The sequence below is a fragment of the Marmota flaviventris genome, chromosome 5 (assembly GCF_047511675.1).
Source record: "Marmota flaviventris isolate mMarFla1 chromosome 5, mMarFla1.hap1, whole genome shotgun sequence".
Classification (NCBI taxonomy): Eukaryota; Metazoa; Chordata; class Mammalia; order Rodentia; family Sciuridae; genus Marmota; species Marmota flaviventris.
The window spans coordinates 68,915,790-68,934,879 of NC_092502.1; the positions used below are offsets into that span (position 1 = coordinate 68,915,790).

At 42.9% G+C, this 19,090-nt stretch overlaps 1 protein-coding gene and 1 long non-coding RNA gene across 3 annotated transcripts; one reads left to right on the top strand and one right to left on the bottom strand.

Moving 5' to 3' along the window:
• The first annotated feature begins 487 nt into the window (after nt 1-487).
• Nucleotides 488-11,574, top strand: Gnpda1 (glucosamine-6-phosphate deaminase 1). Of its 2 annotated transcripts, none has more exons than XM_027927753.2 (7): nt 488-543; nt 1,312-1,441; nt 3,609-3,710; nt 5,653-5,835; nt 6,809-6,993; nt 8,832-9,006; nt 10,077-11,574. In XM_027927753.2, exons 2-7 carry the CDS (start codon nt 1,318-1,320, stop codon nt 10,175-10,177), a joined length of 870 nt encoding a protein of 289 aa, XP_027783554.1. In that variant the 5' UTR covers nt 488-543; nt 1,312-1,317; the 3' UTR covers nt 10,178-11,574. The 2 variants fall into 2 exon arrangements, with proteins under 2 accessions (XP_027783554.1, XP_027783555.1); XM_027927754.2 differs by having other exon boundaries at nt 502-539.
• A 477-nt stretch (nt 11,575-12,051) lies between these two features.
• On the bottom strand, nt 12,052-18,776 carry LOC139705772 (uncharacterized). Its single transcript, XR_011707593.1, has 2 exons — nt 17,543-18,776; nt 12,052-13,938 (listed from the first exon to the last, which is right to left on the bottom strand). It is a non-coding gene; the product is annotated as an uncharacterized lncRNA (long non-coding RNA).
• Nucleotides 18,777-19,090: the final 314 nt, after the last annotated feature.

Sequence of the window (19,090 nt, forward strand, 5' to 3'; positions counted from 1 at the left end):
CTCCTGGTCTAACAATGCCACCCTTCATGCCACCCCTCCTGCTCCTGCCCCTTTGTCTAGTATATATTGTTGCAAAGTTTGATCTTAAAGGGAACAAAAAAACAACACAAAAAAAGCCCAGTTATATTTAAAACAAAAATGTAGCACCTAGCTCAACAGATCCCACCTACACTAAAAGCGGGCAGCGCCAGGGCAGCATCAGGCCAACCCAGGGGCCTCCCATCCCCGCACTAAGGGGGGGGGGGCACGGGGCCAAGAGACTCCTACTAGCCAGGGACCTGGCGCCTCCAAGTCTCTCCTCCTGTGCAAAATCAGGCCCTGACCCCGCAAGTGTGTTTCCCACAGCCCATTTCGGCTTGGCTCGCTCCAGGCCCACGTTAGCTGGTGGTGGTGGAGGTCCTGGGCTGGCCAAAGTCGAGCCTGGGGGCCGGCCCGCTGAGTCAGCCCGCGGGGCGGCGCGCACACCGCGTGACCGCGGCCACGTGACCAAAGCGAGGCCCGGCGGCCGGCTCAGTCGCCTCAGCAGCCTCTGGAGGCGTGTGCGTAAGTGGGGAGCGGGGAGGGCGGGACCCTCCTGGTGGGCAGGGGTCCCGGCGTTGTCCCAGTTCCCCCGCGTCCAGGCGCGGCCCGGCGAACCGCTTCCACCCCTTCCAGGAGGGCTGGAGGGAGAGACGAAGTCGTAACCTGGGTGGGGGGGACACTGAACCCCACCACCTCCGCGCGGGCGACCCCCCTCTCCGGCCTCCCCACCATTGATTGTCGTGCTGGGGGTGCCTTCCTTCCGGAGTGATACCTTTACCCGATTGTGCTTTGGGGGAAACTGAGGACCCAACAGTGTTCCCCAAGCAAGGCGGTCGATGAGAGTACCCCTTTTCGAGTGCTGAATAAGAACACACCTCCCCAGGCAAAGCATCACCCTCACCTGTTCCATTGGCCCAAGATGATCCTAGGGCTTCTCTAGTTCTTGAGCAAGACTATGGGGTGGAGTATCCAGCCTGTAGGGCTGTGGGAGGGGAACTGAGTCAAGCTAGAAGAGAATAATCGCCAACATACTGTGGGGTTTACCAGCATTTTCTCATTTGTTATTCCCTGTCTGCTGTGCCCATTTTTACATAGGAAATGCCTTCATAGAATGCGGGCACTTTATGAGTTCCTACCATTGGTAAATGGAGCTGAGATGAGAACCCTGGTCTACCCTCATAATAGCGCCTCCTGGTGGGTGGAAGAGGTGCCCAGCCCAGCCTAGCCTATTCCTCTGAACTCAAAGTGAGGGCCATTGGTTCTTTTTCTCATCTCATCTACCCATTGCAGGACAAGATGAAGCTCATCATCCTGGAGCACTATTCACAGGCCAGTGAGTGGGCGGCCAAATACATCAGGAACCGCATCATCCAGTTTAACCCAGGACCAGACAAGTACTTCACCATGGGACTCCCCACTGGTGTGTTGTGGAATGGAGACGGTGGGATCAGAGGGTTTTAAGGGGCCAGGTTCTGGGCTCCTTCAGCCCAGGGACTTACAGGAGGACTTAAGGTATTGGTGCTATGAGAGAACACCAGAGCCCACTCTACATACAGAACAGAGGACCTGGCTTTCTTTATGGGTTGGTTTGGTTGTTGCCTATAGTTCCTATAGAATCTTGGAACAGTTAGACAGGAAGAACTTGATTTTAGGCTACATCCTAAGTCAGCTCTATTAAGGCATTCAGGGTGCCTTAGCAGAATTAAGTCCTGATTCCTTAAAGCATGCATTTTAAGAAAAGAATTAGTTTCTCTTACGTGTATTTGGGGGATGCTAGCTAAGTACCATTCCTGAGAGAATTGAGAAGATAGTTATTCAAATAATTTTCTGTAAGGTTTAATTATGCACAAGATCTAAGTGGAAAAAGTCCTAGTTTCTTTTGAAAAAGGTCAGAATGTTGCCTTTATAGGAAGATAATTTGACTCCAGCTTCTCAAGCTGAATGTCCTAATTATTTCTTTCACAGGTGGGTGGATTTGCCCCATGGGTCTTACCTGACTCATCCACTGGAGTAGGGGCTGTGAAACTTTTTCTGTAAATGACTAAACAGTAAATTACTTTAGACTTCCCTGTTGCAACTACACAACTCTGTCACTGGAATATGAAAGCTACCAATAATAGGTTGGTGACTTTTATTGGCTGTGTGCCAGTAAAACTTTACTTATAGACACTGAAGTTTTCATATGTTGCAAAACATTCTTTTGATTTTTTTTTTTTTTTTTGGGTACTGGGACTTGAACCCAGGGGTGCTTAACCACTGAGCCACCTTCCCAGCCCTTTATTATAATTAACTTAGAGACAGGGTCTTGTTGAGTTGCTGAGGCTGGCTTTGAACTTGCAATCTCCTGCCTCAGCCTCCTGAGCTGGGATTACAGGCATGCACCATTCTTTTGATTTTTAAAATGTAAAAACTATTCCTTCTTAATTTTTTTTTTCCTTTTTGTATTGGGGATTGAACCCTGTGGCATGTTAACACTGAGTTCCATCCCCTATCCTTATTATTTTTTTTTTTTTTTTAATTTTAAGACAGGGTTTCACTAAATTGCTTAGGTCCTTGCTAAGTTGCTGAAGCTGGCCTTGAACTTGTGATTCTCCTGCCTCAGCCTCCTGAATTGCTGGGTTTACAGGTGTGTGTCACTGCACCTAAGAACCATAGTTAACTCATGAACTCATACAAATAGGCAGCAGGCCCAATTTGGCCTGTGGACCAAAGTTTGCTGAACTCTGCATTGGAGCCCTGTGAGAGTGGTATCTGCCTGCACCTTGTGAAACCACCTGTGGCTCAACCCTGTTGGAGTTGTATTAACATCCTGTCTCCTATCTAGAGTGAGCCAGCCTCCACCTGATCAGTCTGGCTTCTGTGTCAGGCAACTCATTGCTAATTCCGGTTATCACACAATCAGATCCAAGCTCTGCAGAGTGGCATTGAAGGCCCTTCAGAACCAGACCCCTTGCTGCCTGTCACATTTTAAACAGCACAGCATTTCCAAGTGGGTTCCTTGTCATAGGGACCAGTCGATTATTTTTGGTGGGACTGGGGGAGTTTCCATTGTCATTCATTCAGCAGATGTTTATTAAGTGTCTCTGTTAGCCAAGCAGTTCTTAGCTCTGGGGATGCAGCAACAAACAAAAGGGTTTGTTATTAATTCCTGTCTTCCAAAGCTTAAATTATAGTGGGAGAGATAGACAAGTTAATTAGCAAAGTGTGGAGTATGTTAGACAGCAATAAGGAGGAGGGAGAAAAATGAAGCAGGAAAGAAGGTTAGGGAGTATTTAGATGGAGGTTTGCCATGTTGGATATATTGGCAGGGAAATCCATTCTGAGAAAGTAACAGAGGAGAGGCCTGAAGAAGTGAGTTAGCCGTACAGATACCTGAAGAGTATTCCCATTAGAATAGCATGTGCACAGGCCCTGAGGTAAAGTGACTCGTGCAAGATAAGGTATGCAGAGGGGTAGCCAAGGGCCCAATAATGTGGAGCCTTTGTAAGGATGGGTTACCACTGATAGTGAAATGAGAAGCTGTTGATGGATTTTGAAAATATGAATGACTATCTGATTTGGATAGGTTTTTAATTTTCCTCTTGCAGGGAGCACCCCACTTGGCTGCTATAAGAAACTGATTGAGTACTACAAGAATGGAGACCTGTCCTTTAAATATGTGAAGACCTTCAACATGGATGAGTATGTGGGTAAGTCTTTCTCTTTCAGGGTTCTAACCTGATTCCAGGAGTCATGCTCTTCTTTCAGAGGCTCACCTCTGGAGAGAAATGGGAGCATCTCAAGGAACCAGTGACATTTGGTGATAGGCTCAGTTATTGATAACCTCTCACTTTCAGCCTTGGTTTAGTTGAGTTATAAAATGAAGTTAATAAAGATGACCTCATGGGTTGTAAGCATTATGATACTCACAGATATGGAAGCTTCTAGCACATAGTAAACATTTAATGAATACTTAATATTAGGGTACTTCCTTCCCCTTTGTCTGCTTCCCAGCTCAGTGCTATTTCTTTCTGGAACAAATGCATGCAAGTAGAATCTTGGCTGGGGTGGTTCGAAGATTCTTTGTCTATATTTTCTCTCTAGTGTGCATCCTCTACTTCCCTTTTTTCTTTCTTTCTTTCTTTTTTTTTTTTTGGTGTGTATGAGACTGCGGATTGAACCTCAGGATTGCTTTACCACTGAGCTATGTCCCCAGCCCTTTTAATTTTGGGGATGGGGGTCTCATTAAATTCCAAGGCTGGCCTTGAATTTGCAGTCCTCCTGCCTTAGCCTCCCAAGTCCCTGGGATTTTGGGTGTGCGTCACCATGCCTGGCTCCTTTAGCTCTCCTTTCTGCCGGGTACACTTGGAGGGGAGCTGAGGCTTGGTCTTCTATTACCTTTCTGTTCCCCACTTCCCCATATTATAGTAGCTTCACTTTAAATGTTCTTTTAAAAAGGATTGTAATAAAATATATACAACATAAAATTTGCCTTCTCAAATGCCAGGTTGATGTTTGAGTCTGTAGTCCCAGCTATTTAGGGGCTAAGGCAGGAGGATCACTTGAGCCAGCCTGGGCAACATAGCAAGACCCCATCGCAAAAAAAAAAAAAAAAAAAAAAAATATATATATATATATATATATATATACACACACACACACACACACACACACACACACCATCTTAAGCACTTTTATGTGTACACTATGATAGTGGTAAGTACATTCACATAGTTGTGCAACCAATCTCAGAATTCTTTTCATCTCATAAAACTGAGACTCTGTTTCCATTAAACAACTCCCTGTTTCCTGTTTTCCCCAGGCTCTGGGAACCACCATTTTATTTTCTGCTTTCGTGAATTTGATTTCCCTAGATACCTCATATAAGTAGATTCATAAAGTATTTGACATCTTATGTCTGGCTTCTTTCACCTAGGAGAATGTCTTCAAGATTCATCCCATGTTGTAGCACTGTGTTGGATTTTCTCATGTTTAAGGCTGATTTTAATTTTTTTTTTGTACTGGGGTACTCTACCACTGGGCTACATCCCCAGCCCTTTTTATTTTGAGATAGAGTTTTGATAAGTTGCTGAGTCTGGCCTGGAACTTACCATCCTCCTGTCTCAGTCTATTGAATTACGGGGATTATAGACACAGGCCACCACAGCTGGCTTGAATTTAAATATTCTTAATGCTCAACATTAACCATTTATTTTAAACATTAGTTTTCTTTCTGGATAAAAAAAAAAAAAAACAAATACATTTTGAGAAGCCCTGAGATAATTTTCTCCAGCCACTTGGTATTTAAGTTGGGGTTTAAGTCGAGCAGGGTATAAATGGTGGGGTATGTTTGCTTCCTTTCCCAGATGAGCCCAGTCCTACCCCAGGTGACCAGGCTACTTCCAGAAGCCCAGAGTATTCCCTCCCTCCAGCCTATGGTCATTCCCTTGTGAATGAGGGGATTTCCCAGGCCCAGCTCCATAGTCAGTGGATACCTAACGGACACCAGCTCAGCCTGTCCCAGGAGGATGGGAGGCAGGGGGCTGGTGTCCAGGGCTTTCTGATGGACAGTCCCCTAAGTGTTCTGGCATCTTCCTTGGGAGGAGAGCTCTAGCGCAGCCTGGGTATGACTAAATGTCTGTGACCCCACAGGCCTTCCTCGGGACCACCCAGAGAGTTACCACTCCTTTATGTGGAACAACTTCTTCAAGCACATTGATATCCATCCAGAGAACACCCACATTCTGGATGGGAATGCAGCTGACCTGCAGGCTGAGTGTGATGCCTTTGAGCAGAAGATCAAGGCTGCAGGCGGGATCGAGCTGTTTGTCGGAGGTGAGCTTAGCACTCCTCAGCACACATCCAGGCCCAGGCCCAGGCCCAGGCCGGCTGGATCATATGGCAAGGACATGATGCCAAGCCTGTCCCTATGAAGCCCTCTTTGTGCTTGTGACACTGGGGTCATCTATCACCATGTGGATGCAGGGAAGGCATAGAGAAAGTGGGAGTCTTGGGTCCTAGCCCTGGCTCTGTTGCTCAGAATGGAACCGTGATCATGGAACCTCCTGTTTCTACACTTTGATGCTTTATGTAAACTGAGAGGTTTGAGATTTGGACACAGATCTTTTATCCCCAATCTTTAGGCTTTATGGATCAGTCATGTAATTTACCTAAACATTAAAATCATGGACTCATGTAGTTTCAGAAGATTCCATATGGCCCTTGCATGCTCTCCATAGGACCTGAACCCAAGAGAAGTTGTGTCACTTATCAAGGTCAGCCAGTGAGGAGCAGTGAGAAGGTGGGACCCTGGGGAATCTACCTCTGAGGCTTAGGCTCTTATTCCTACGTAGGTTCTTATTCCTATTCTACATGTTACTACCTTGGGCATCACCCACAGGGGTATAAAATTGGGCTTTTTCTGGGTCTAACTTCTATAAGAATAGGGAGGAAAAACCTTGCATATTCTGAGGTTTAGGAACTCGGCAGCCGCTGTCTAGGTGCTGGGTGTGTTTTCCCTGTAGACAGGAGTCAGAGAAGTCATACTTCTCAATAATATGGGGGGTCAGGAGCTATTTGGAGTGCCCCTTACTGAGCTTCCTGAAGGTGGAAGCAAATTAACAGTGTCTGTGCCTCAGATAGAAATGGTGAGGAGGGGGCAGAGTTGTACCTCAAGAGTACAAATGAGGAGATAGTTTTCAAGGATTTTTTTTTTTCCAGACCCTAGTTAGAGAAGGAGAGATTGTCCAGTTTTGAAATTGTGGATTCCTAGGACTCACAGAGCTGTTGTGGCTGTCTCTTTCTCTAGGCATCGGCCCTGATGGACATATTGCCTTCAATGAGCCAGGTTCCAGCCTGGTGTCCAGGACTCGTGTGAAGACATTGGCCATGGACACCATTCTGGCCAATGCTAGGTTCTTTGATGGTGATCTTGCCAAGGTGCCCACCATGGCCTTGACAGTGGGTGTAGGCACTGTCATGGATGCTAGAGAGGTAAGGGTGCAGGGGTCCACCAGCCTTTGTCAGAGTTGGGGCCAGTAGGCTTGTCTTTTTGTTGTTAATTGTAGCTATACAGCTGAACATATTCTTATGTAATAAATAAGGCTAAAATCCGAGCTGGTCCTGTTTCTCTCCCTTCTTTGGAGGTAATCATTGTTCCCAGTGCGGGTAAATCCAGTAAGCAGTTTTTGTGTGTCTTTGGCTAATTGACCAGGGGCTGCTACCTGATCTTGGCCTCTGCTGATGTTCCACTTCCATGCTTCTCACAGGCAGAGAGAACCCCAGCACAACTAATGTGGGAATGTGAATTTGTACTTGCCTAGGCACTGAGAAGGGTGGAAGGTGTCCCTGAAGTTGGTCACTATTTGAAAGAATGCTTCTCCTGCAATCCAAGGATGTGATGATTATGGCCCTGTGCTCAGGAATAATAAATGTAGTGAAGTGTGATTAAAAGATAAGTCTTTAAGGCTTTGGGGATATAGCCAGTGGCAGAGCAATTGCCTAGCATGCACAAAGCCTTGGGTTCAATCCCTAGTACCACCAAAAAAAAAAAAAAAGTGTCTTGAACTGAATTTAGGGAGTTTTTCTCCTAGAAAATTGGTTATCATTTGGGGTGTGTGTGTGTGTGTGTCTCTGTGTGGTTCCAGCGTCCTTACTGCTTTCATTAGAATTTTAGAAATATTTTCTATTCCTTTGTGAGATATATTCAGTGAGTGACTGGAGACATTTTAGCTTCAAATTTCTTTTCCAAGATCTATAAGCAAACATCTAAGTCAGTGGAAAAGTTTTCTAATTATACAGTGAATTTCTGTGAAATGAATGATGTCTCCTAGATTTCCACTGGGTAACCCTGAATCAGTAGCTAGGGGGTCGCTCTGCTTGCTGGTCGCTCTGTTTGGGGGCCATCCTTATCTAGTGAAGGTATATGGTCTGGGGAATGATCTGGGCTGGAAATCAGGAAAATCTCTTCTAAAATGAGCTTAGAGTTGCTGAGGGGTTCTGAACTTCAGTCGGGTTCTCTCTATGCTTCTTTTAAGAGAGGGAGAGTTGCGGCAGGGGCTGTAGCTCAGTGGTGGAGCACTTGCCTCACACTGTGAGGCACTGGGTTTGATCCTCAGCACCACATAAAAATAAACATATTGTGTCCATCTACAACTAAAAAACTATTAAAAAGGGGGAGAGGGAGAGAGCGAGCGAGCGAGAGGGAGAAGTAGAGAGAGGAACGAACAGAAAATTCTATTCACAACTCCATGGCACAAGTATATTAAAATGGAAAGATATCTGTAGAGCTGAATTCTTTAGGATCACTTTCTGGCACTTATGCTCTTAATAATTGAACTGTTAGGTGGAGTCTCTACTGTCTTTTATATGAACAAGAAGTATCACTTCAAGTCAGGTTAAATGCTATGAACTGAAAGAGATCAAATTAAGGGAATCCCTTTTTGGGATTCAACCTTAAGGGACCCACAGGTAACTCCTGGAATTGTTTCCAAAACCACAGGGTAGCTGGTGCAGGCAGGGGCCTCTTTCACACACTGCGAAAGCTGATCTAGCTATTGGGATGACCCGTGTGGGCCTGTGCACGGCACAGGGCACCTTCACAGTTATCATTAAAATTGTCTGGAGGCATTGTCATGTGGTGGTGGTCAAGAGCATAGACTCAAGTCACAAATGACCCTGGACAAGTTACTTAACTTCCTGGAGCCTTATTTCCTTTTCCTAAAAGGTAGGAGTTTGTGTGATAAGACATAGAGAGCTAGCAATAAAAAAATTATCTTTTTAGCATTTGTTGTCTGGGCTGCTTCATCATGGGCTTGCTTTCTCATCCCCAGGTGATGATCCTCATCACAGGCGCTCACAAGGCTTTTGCTTTGTACAAGGCCATTGAGGAGGGGGTGAACCATATGTGGACTGTGTCTGCCTTCCAGCAGCATCCCTGCACCGTATTTGTGTGTGATGAAGATGCCACCTTGGAGCTGAAAGTGAAGACTGTCAAGTATTTCAAAGGTGAGGGAGGGTGGATATGGGAGTAGGTAGTCAAGCCTAAGCATGCTAGGAATGAGGAATAGATTTTGTTTTCATTATGGCCATTTTATTTTTTTATTTTTGTGTACTGGGGATTGAACCAGGCACACTCTATAACCGAGCTGTACATCCCCAGCCCTTTTTATTTTTTGAATCAAGGTCTCACCAAGTTGCTAAGGCTGGCCTCAAACTTATGATCCTCCTGCCTCAGCTTCCTGAGTTGCTGAGATTACAGGTGTGTGGCACCACACCTGGCTCATTCAATCCCCCGACCCCCTCTCCTGTGCTGGGGATGGAACTCAGTTTCTCCACATGCTAGACAAGTGTTCCACCACTGAATTACATTCCCAGCCCTCACTTTGGCCATTTTAATGGACACCTAGAATCTCAAAAATCAGATTCTACTGCCTCACAATACAGTCATTTCTCTACCATCCATGACTGCAAGGGTCAACTTCTGGAGATGTTTGCTCTGAGGAGGCAAAAAAAAAAAAAAAAAAACCCAAAGTTTTAGTCAAAGAGCTGTGTGTGATCTCCTTGTGATGACATTGAGTCTTGGGTGTTCTCAGTCTAGATCTCATACACATCTTTCCCCTTAAGTCAAGGTCCTGAAGTGCCTTGAAGTGAAGATCTACAGGATCTTTCTTTTACTTTAAAAGGATATTTACTAGAGGGTTGGGTGTAGCTCAGTGGGAGTTAGCCAAGCACATGTAAAGCCCGAGCTTCAATCCCTGGTACACCTCCTGCTTTAGGCAAATTACATGAACACTCTCATCTAATAAATAGGAAGGTAAATTAGGAATTTTTCTTTGTTGAAAAGATTAACCTTTAAATAGTCAGCTGTCCTTGTGGTTGTGTTGACGGAACTTCCATGAACTCTAGCATTCACTGGGAGTAACAAACTCTTCCTGCTCTTAAGGTTTTTATGATTTGGAGATCAGAAAGATAAGAGTGTCAGTTCTAGGATAAAATTGGAGAGCTTCTAGAAGTTCTTGTTGATAATCGTGGAACTCTTGCCTCTATCTGCATTAACTACTTTTTTTTTTTAATAGGTTTAATGCTTGTTCATAACAAGTTGGTGGACCCCCTGTACAGTATCAAAGAGAAAGAAATTGAGAAAAGCCAGTCTTCTAAGAAACCATACAGTGATTAGCCTATGCTGGGACCTACTATCAAGTACCTCATAGGAAATTTTCTTTAGGAGAACAGAATTGTTTTTCTTTAGTCCAGTATGGTTACTGCAGTAAGTAGGTGAATTTACTCTTCTTGGTTCCGAGGCTAGAAGCCTTGTCAATGGAGTTCAGCTGTGGAATGACATGTAACTTAATCAGAAACAGTCTCTGAACAGTGTTCTCCATCATGTTGCTGTCCACCACACTCATGTTAGGGCTTCTTGGCTTTTTGTTCTGCCTTAGCCACTGTTCACGTGTACAACACATTCCTGTCAGGAATTTCTATCCTTATGTGCACCTATTAGGGGGTGGGAATTAGGGGCTTGTGTATTTTGGACTCAATCTCTTTGGAGTCTTCAGGCCTGCCCCTTAGGTGAGAACTGCTGCTTCAGGTTAAGGCGTGAACTTGATATCTAAATGACATACAAGGTAGCAGCTTCTCTGGTCAGTAACAAGTACCACAGAAAGAAAACTGTTCCTTACTCTCTTTCTCCTAGTTGTTTTTCTACTCTCAAGGTGGCTTTTCCATGAACTGGGAGGACTCCTTGGAGGAGGATTTGGGTGGCTGGGGCTAAAAGAGGTAGCTTGTGCTATTAACTCCAAAGCCTCCAGGGGTCCATCCATGACAAACTTCTCTCCCTTTGGGGACCCAAAAGGAGAGGTAGAAACCTTTTCCCTCTAGAGCCCTGTGTTTTTGTCAGAGGTCTCTTACATACTCATCAGTAAGGAGGAGACGCACCAGGGCAACAGACACTTCTACAGCTTCAGGGTTGTGATCATACAAGGTGCTGGGGCAGAAAGCAGCTCAGTTCTGAGTTTAGTCACTACACTCAAATGCCACACTCTCCTGCCTCCCTCAGAGTTAAGTGCCAAGGCCACACACCAGATACTTTTAGTATTGTTGCCCCATTTAACATACCCTGCTCCTGTAACCCTCTCAGGTTTGTGTGGTAGGATCTGATGTCAGAATATCAAGAATTACAAGCCTGGGCTGTGGATGTGGCATTTGCCTAGTGTGCATGAAGCCCTGGGTTCTGTTTTCAGCACCACAAAAAATTTCAAAAAACAAAAACCCTTTGCCCATTTGTCCTTCAGCCCTCCCTGCCAAATATTTTGTTGCTGTCTTCCTCTTATGCCCTTAAGCCTTTGTGGAGTGGTTGCTGCCTCAGCCTCCCTGTTCTTGTGCCTGTTTGAAGCTACTGCTGCCTATTTCTGGGAAAATTCTGGCTCAGGCCTCTCTTAAAGTGCTGCCTTTGGCACCAGCATCTCTTTCTTTAGCTTTTATATGTGATTGTGCTGTCATTCTGTGTTAAGCTAATCAATCAGTGGACTTGTTTACAATGTGATTTTTTCTATTAAATCCAATATTTTCAATAAAGTGTGTCATTTGTGGATTTCTACCTCCGAAGTTCAGAAGGTTGTCTTCTGAAGTTTTGTTTCCAAAATTGATAAATTTTGTAAGTAGCTGGTGAACCAAGCTTCACACTGAGTCCTTACTAGAGCTTGCAGGAAGATCACCAGCATAGCAACAGTCTGTTGGTCTTTAATCATCAGGGTGAAAAAAGATTTTTATAAAAATGAAGCACCTATGTGAAAAAAGGTGGGAATAAACAGATGAGCAATACATTTTCATATTGTGGCTATACTTGAGATTTAAGCAGGGATAATGGCTATTAAAAATATGATAGGAGCTGGGGATGTAGCATTGGTAGCGTGCTTATCTAGCACGTGTGAGGCCCTGGTTTCAATCCCCCGCACTGCAAAAGTATCTGCAAGTTATGCAAAAATACAATTTTTTTGTGTTAAAGTTCTAGGTAAAGAAATATCTTTGGTCATATAATTAAGGACATATAAATAAGAAGGGTTTTTATTTTATTGGAGTATAATTTACATGCCAGTAAAATCCACTTGATATAAATCCATTGATTTTTAGGTGTGTGGAGTTGTGTGATCCTCTTCATCATTCCACAGAGCTCCTGCTTCTGCCTCCAGTCCCAGGTGGTCATTGATATGCTCTGTCTATAGACTGACCTTTCCTGGACATATTTTTGTAGGGAGGCAGTGCTGGGGATTGAACCTAGAGCCTTGTATATATGTGCTAAGTACATACTCTACCACTGAGTTATATCCCTACCCTTATTAGACATTTCATATAAATGGAATTTATGACATCTTTTGTGTCCGACTTCTTTGACTCAGCATAACATCTTTGGTGATTATGTGTATTTTGTGTTGCTGGTTATTGAACTCAGGAACTTGTGCATGCTAAGCACTCTTCCACTGTGCTGTATCCCCAGTCCAAGCATATTTTTTGAGGTGGTCCACATAACAGCAGTTGTCCATTCTTTTTTGTTAGTATTCCATTGTGTGGACATACCACATTTTGTTTATCCAGTCAAGATAAAATTAACTATAGTAGAATTTAAAGAAAAAGGATTTAGAGATGACAGCCAAACTGGAGACATCTGTATGAACTTGAGACCTTGAAGAGATCTGATCTCAATCTGCTTCCCTGGTGGCCCAACAGCAGGATCATCCTTCTAATACCAGTACTTATGTGAATCAAGTGGGACTTGCACCTCTGGGCCAGTTTAAACCTCGAATCTACCCCAGGCTTGTTGGCGAGGACCTAATTATATGTTTTGGGGCAGGGATCATGGTGGTGGACCTGAAGTATCTTGTTGCTAGAAAACAAGGGTGCTTGGGCTGGGGTTGTGGCTCTGGTAGAGCACTTGCCTAGCATGCATAAGGCACTGGGTTCGATCCTCAGCACCACATAAATGTAAAATAAAGATATTGTGTCCACCTAAAACCAAAAAATAAATATTTAGAAAAAGAAAACAAGGGTGCTTTCAGGGGTGTCTAAGGTAGTGTTGAAAAGACAAAACAGCCAGTTAAATTGGACTCCACTGACCAGGTTGTGATAATTTGATTAAAAATACTAAATACAGTCTACAGTGACGTGTTGAATCTATAAAACTGAAAGTCTGATACTCAAAAAGGGAAAAGGTAGTATTAAGTGTACAAAGAGTAGTGTTTCAGGAAGTGTGGATAGAATGTGTTTAAAGTATAATATTTGGTCAATAGTGGCAGCATGGACATAAAAAGGTGTCACCTTCCTTCTCCCTATGTAGTCTGCTCATAAGTACAGATGCACTGCTGTGGCCTACTCTTCCTCCTCCTTTCGGGTCTCTGAAAATATTCAAATGCCATTTGTTAGATCTTCCCTGACCCTACAATACAAAGTGGCAATCTCTGAAGCCTGCCCTCCCTGCCCTGCTCTTTTTTCTCAGAACCATTTACTGACAGGATTTCCCCATTCAATTTAAGCTCCATGAAGGCAGACTTTGTTAAATCCTACTCTATCCCGCACCATAACAGTGCCATAGAAGGCACCACTGTTTGCTGAACAAGAAGCATGCTCCCCAAGAGTAGCAATCATACATGAGAAGCAAGGAAAGTAGCATATTACATGATGATGGGTTAGCACACTAGCCTACCAAGAAGGAAGTCTAACTTAGTGTGACAAGATGCTAGTGAAGCCTGCCTAAGTGTCAACAAGGCACTCTGTGACTGTGATGAGACAGTGGGTAAGTAAAACAGAATGGAGTTACTTGAACCTCAAGGGAGCCCTAATGCCATCAGGTAATCAGACTAGTAATCATGCCCACTCCATTGAGTCTCCTTGAAGACCAATTCATAAGGTCTCAAGCCGCTCCGTCAGCTTTTCTCGACTGATGACCTTGAAAATAGAATAGAAAATAATGTCCACAAGTTCCCACCACCACACACACCCATATGCCCAAGCTGGCCTGGAACTTGCAATCCTCCTGCCTCAGCCTCCCAACTCACCAGGATTACAGGAATGCGCCACCACGCCCAGCTGGCTCGCAGTTTTTAATTCTCAAGGTGGTCCACACTCAGTCCTCAGTAATTGGTTTAAATTCAATCACTGGCTCTAGCAGTTTCTGCCTTAGGTAGGCTAACTGTTCCCCATCCCTTTCCTTTTTAGAAATTGTTCAGTTTGTTTAGCTTTTTACCTGTTGTGAGAACATCCCTTTCTTTCTCAAATACACTCCAGATTTTCATCTCCCCTCCACTCGAACAGCACCTATCAAAGTCTCCCAATGACCTTAACACTGACTGCTTGATTGTTAGAGCTCATATTATTTATGTGCAGCATCTGACACAATTGATTACTCCTCCCTTCAAACTTGACTTGACTTCCAGGACAGCACACACTGCTGGTTTCCTTCCCTTACTGACCTGACCATTCCCTGTCTCCTTTGCTGGTTCTTCCTCATTTCCTCAGCCTCTTAGCATTTGGGCCAGTCCTTGGCCCTTTCTCTATATACAACTTACTCCTTTGATAAGCTCATCTAGTCTCTTGGCTTCAAAGATCATCTACATGTTGTCTCCAATATTTTTATCTCTAGCATGAATCTCTACCTGCCTATCTAACATCTCTGCTGGGATAACTACCAGGCATCTCCAACATACTTTCCCACAACTAAATTCCTAATCTTCACCCACAAACCCATGCTGTCTACATAGTCTTCTCCATCACAACTGCTCAGAACACCTAGAAACCAACCCTGATGCTTCACTATCTCTCAATACATATGAAGTCTATGAGCAAATCTTATTAGTTTTGCCTTCAAGCTAAGTACAGAATCTAATTCTCAAGAATTTTTTTTTTTTTTTGTATTACTGGGGTACTGAAGATTGAAACCAGGAGTGCTCTACCACTGGGCTATATACCCAGCCCTTTTTATTTTCAGACAGGGTCTCACTAAGATGACAAGGCTGCCTTGAACCTGTGATCCTCCTGCCTGAGCTGCCCAAGGCCCTGGGATTATAAGTATGTGCCATCATGCCAGGATCCAATTCCCCAAATTCTGCTGGCACATTAGCACAATCCATCTGTACTTCTTACCCGAGTTGCCACAAATGGCCTAACTGATTTCTAAGCTTGCTCACCCCTAAAACCTAACTCAGACCATATTATTCCTCTGTGCAAAGTCTTCTAAATTCACTCAAGCCCTGGAACTGTCTGTAGTACTACCCATTCACGTCCTATCTCTTACTGTTCTTCCTTCCTCGGTCTATTTCAGCCCTTACTGCTTACTATATTGTTCCTAGAGCCCTCTAACGTGTCCCCATCCCAAGGGCATTTGCCCTGGTGTCTATACCTGGAATTTTGTCTTTCCAAGCAGCTAAAAGGGTCACAGCCACATTGCCAAGCCTTTGTCATTGTGCTATTATAAAGAAGTCTTTTCCCTCTTTAAAATTCCAGCATTGTGCCTGGCATGGTGGCACACACCCATAATTCCAGCCGCCTGGGAGGCTGAGGCAAGAGGATGAGACAGGAGGCTTTCGAGTTCAAAGCCAGCTTCAGCAACAGGGAGGTGCTAAGCAACTCAGTAAGACCCCGTCTATAAATAAAATACAAAATAGGACTTGGGGTGTGGCTCAGTGGTCAAGTGACCCTGAGTTAAATCCCCAATATGCCCACAACACACACCAAAAAAGGGCTAGGGGTGTAGCTCAGTGGTTAAGCACCCTTGGGGTCAATCTTTGGTACCAAAAAATAAAAAATAAATTTAAAAAAATAAAAAATTTTAAAAAAATCCAGCACTGCCCTGCTTCCCCCAACTCCCTATCTCTTCCTTGACTTCTTTCCACTGATACTTATCTTCTGGTGACCTATATAGTTTGCCTATTGTCCATCTCTATCCATCAGAATTTAAGTTCACAAGGGCAGGGACAGTACATCCATTTTATTCATTGCTATGTTCTCAGCAACTAGAAAAATAGGCCCATTATGAGGTGCTCATTATTTGTTAAATGAGTGAATTATTCAAGGAAGTATAATAAGTTGCAAAAGTGGAATGGATTGAGAGTAAGATACATAATTGCTTTAAAAATTTTACGTTGCATAAGTTTATTTTTTCTTTTTGGGGGGTTGTTTTTATAACGGGATAAAACAGTCTAAGCAAGTTAAAGAAATAACTGTGCTAACTCTGCTAGCTACATGAGCATCAGAATCTCACAAAGTTTTCAATGTGCACAATCTTCTCCAAAGCATCCTGTGGCTCAGAGAAATATGGGAATGCTTGGAGTGGTGAATCTTCAAGCCACCGAGTAATTGTACAAAGTCTAAACTATGGGTGCTGAAAGTCGATAAGCACCTTAACATCTGTGAAGAACATCCCTAAAGTTCCTAGAGCCAGCCTTCTAACCACAAAACCTCATCCTGGTCTGCTGACCAATTATTTTTATTTAGCCAAGTTTAGGGAACAAACTGTCTTCTTCTTTTTAACCAGCATCAGTGGGCATCACATTGGTACAATTCTTTGGTCCTACTCAGGAGCTTGATAAATAACTTAATTGCCTTCCATTAGTAGCTGAAGATATGTGTACCTGTTAGGCATAATACTTGCCATTGTGGAACAATTGAATAAGATAGCAACTACGGATCAAGTAAATTTTAAGTGGCCTAAAAGTTCTTGGTAATACTACTCTTCCTGCCTTGCTGATATTGCTATATTCTGTCTCCCAAGGTATAAAAGATACTATGATGAAACACAATGAGGAAAATTATAATCCCAGAAATTAAGTCTGCTTCTGTTAACAAAATACTATTTCTAGCTTAACTGGTCACTCTGTGTTTATATGTTTGTTTTTTGAGATTGAGTCTCACCATTTTGTCCAAGTTGGTCCTGAACTGCTGGACTCAAGTGATCTTACTATCTCAGCCTCCCAGAGTAGCCAGGACTAGATTCTTGCCCCACCAGGTCTCCTAGGCCACTCTATTTTTATACAGGGGAACTGCTGCCACCTGTTGGTGATGCTTATAACAAAGTTAATATTTGGTGGAAGATCCAAATTCCAGTCAATGAAATCATATGAACCACCTCAAGATTCTTACCTGATTAACTCACTACTCTTGACAGAAAAATAAATAGCAGATATATTATGGGATTTCTAATGTAAACTAGAGCCCTCTACTACTAAAAAATGACCTTATTGACAATGCTACAGGCCTGGAAAGATGGTTTCCAAGTCTTTTCTGTTTGCCACATCTCTAGACAGAAAGAAAAGCACTCCAAGCTCTTCAAGTTTTAGCCGAAACAGCAAGCAAGTTCTCTCAGTGCAAAGCCATGTGGGCCCAGCTGATCCACAGGATAGTCTAATCAACTTGTCCAGGGTTTAATGACCACCTCCCCCCAATAAATCTGAGCAGGAAAATGACCATCCAAGTAAGCCTATAAAGCTGCACATGCAGCAAAGAAGTATCCTGAGGAAAAACTGATTTGAAGACCTTGATCATTGATTTATCGTACCTGCTAGGACTAGGTGATCAATTAGCCTTCAAGAAAAGTTTTTCAGCTCCTGGTCAATCTAGGTGTTTTAAGATATAATGAAGTTTATACAGCACTAACAATAAAAATGGATTTTGACAATTAAAACATGGTGACTATGTAATAATGTGGTATCCTGGATTGGACCCTGGAACAGAAAATGACATAAAGGAAAAACTCTGAATAAAATATGGACTGTAATTAAAAATATATCAAAACTGGTTCATTAATGTGACAAATGCACCATACTAACGTTCAGTAATAACGGGAAATTTGGTATAGGATATATGGGAACTCTATGCTACCTTTGTAGTTTTTTATAAATCTAAAACTATTCTATAAGTTTCCTTAAAAAAAAAAACCAAAAAATTATGAGCTGGGTGCAGTGGTACACCTGTAATTCCAGCAGCTTGAGAGGCTGAGACAGGAGGACTTTGAGTGCAAAGCTACCTCAGCACTGTGAGGCGCTGAACAACTCAGTGAGACCCTGTCTCTAAATAAAATACAAAATAGGGCTGGGGATGTGACTCAGTGGTTTAAGTGCCCCTGAATTCAATTCCTGATAACAAAATAAATAAATGAATAAATAAATAAATAAATGTTAAACAAGATGTACCTCAATTGACAAATACAGGCCCTTTGTTCCATCACAAACAAGCTTAAAAATTCAGAGCTTCTATTTTGACATAAGGAAAAAAGTTATTTGGAAGCTTATTTTAATTTCTCCACTCTAGACCCACAAACCTTTCATATAAAATCAAGAGACATCGCCTCTTTAAATTCCTACCAAAAGGACCCATAAAGGTTCATGTCAATGTATGGCAAATCTCAGTCCACTTGTAAGATAAGGTCTTCTTATTTTGTCCTTAGGTACAAAACTCTATTCCATCATATACTTTTGTGACATGGCAACTTTCCCCAAACTCAGTTGTTTTACAGGGTAGTCAGGGAGTTACCCCAATCTTTCATTTTACTCAGAAACAAAAATACTCTACCCAAACTATACCATATCAAAATCAGCTTATAACTATGCCTCAAAAATAAGGCTTTGTGGGGCTGGGGGTGTAGCTCGGTGGTAGAGCGCTTGCCTAGCAAACATGAGGCAATGGGTTCAATCCTCAGCACCACATAAAAATACATAAATAAAGATATTGTGTCCATCTACAACTAAAATTTTTTTTAAATTAAAAAAATAAGGCTTTACTATGTAACAACAAATCCCACCATTATGTATAATTATGATCTATCACTAAAAAATATGGGTAAAAAATAAGGCTTTATAAGCCTTAAGTTCTTTGATAAAATTAAGGGATCAATATTTTGTACCTAAGAAAGGAAGAAATAAAACATTCAGGTGAATAAATACCTGTGTTAGGTTTTTAAAAATCATAAAAGAAGAAAAATATCCTTCCATTTCTTTCACAAAACCGTACTATGAAGACTTCTTTCCTACATCTATGATATCATCAATATACAACAGCTTAAAATAAAATGATCGGTAGCAAATATCAACCAGCTTATGAACTAGAA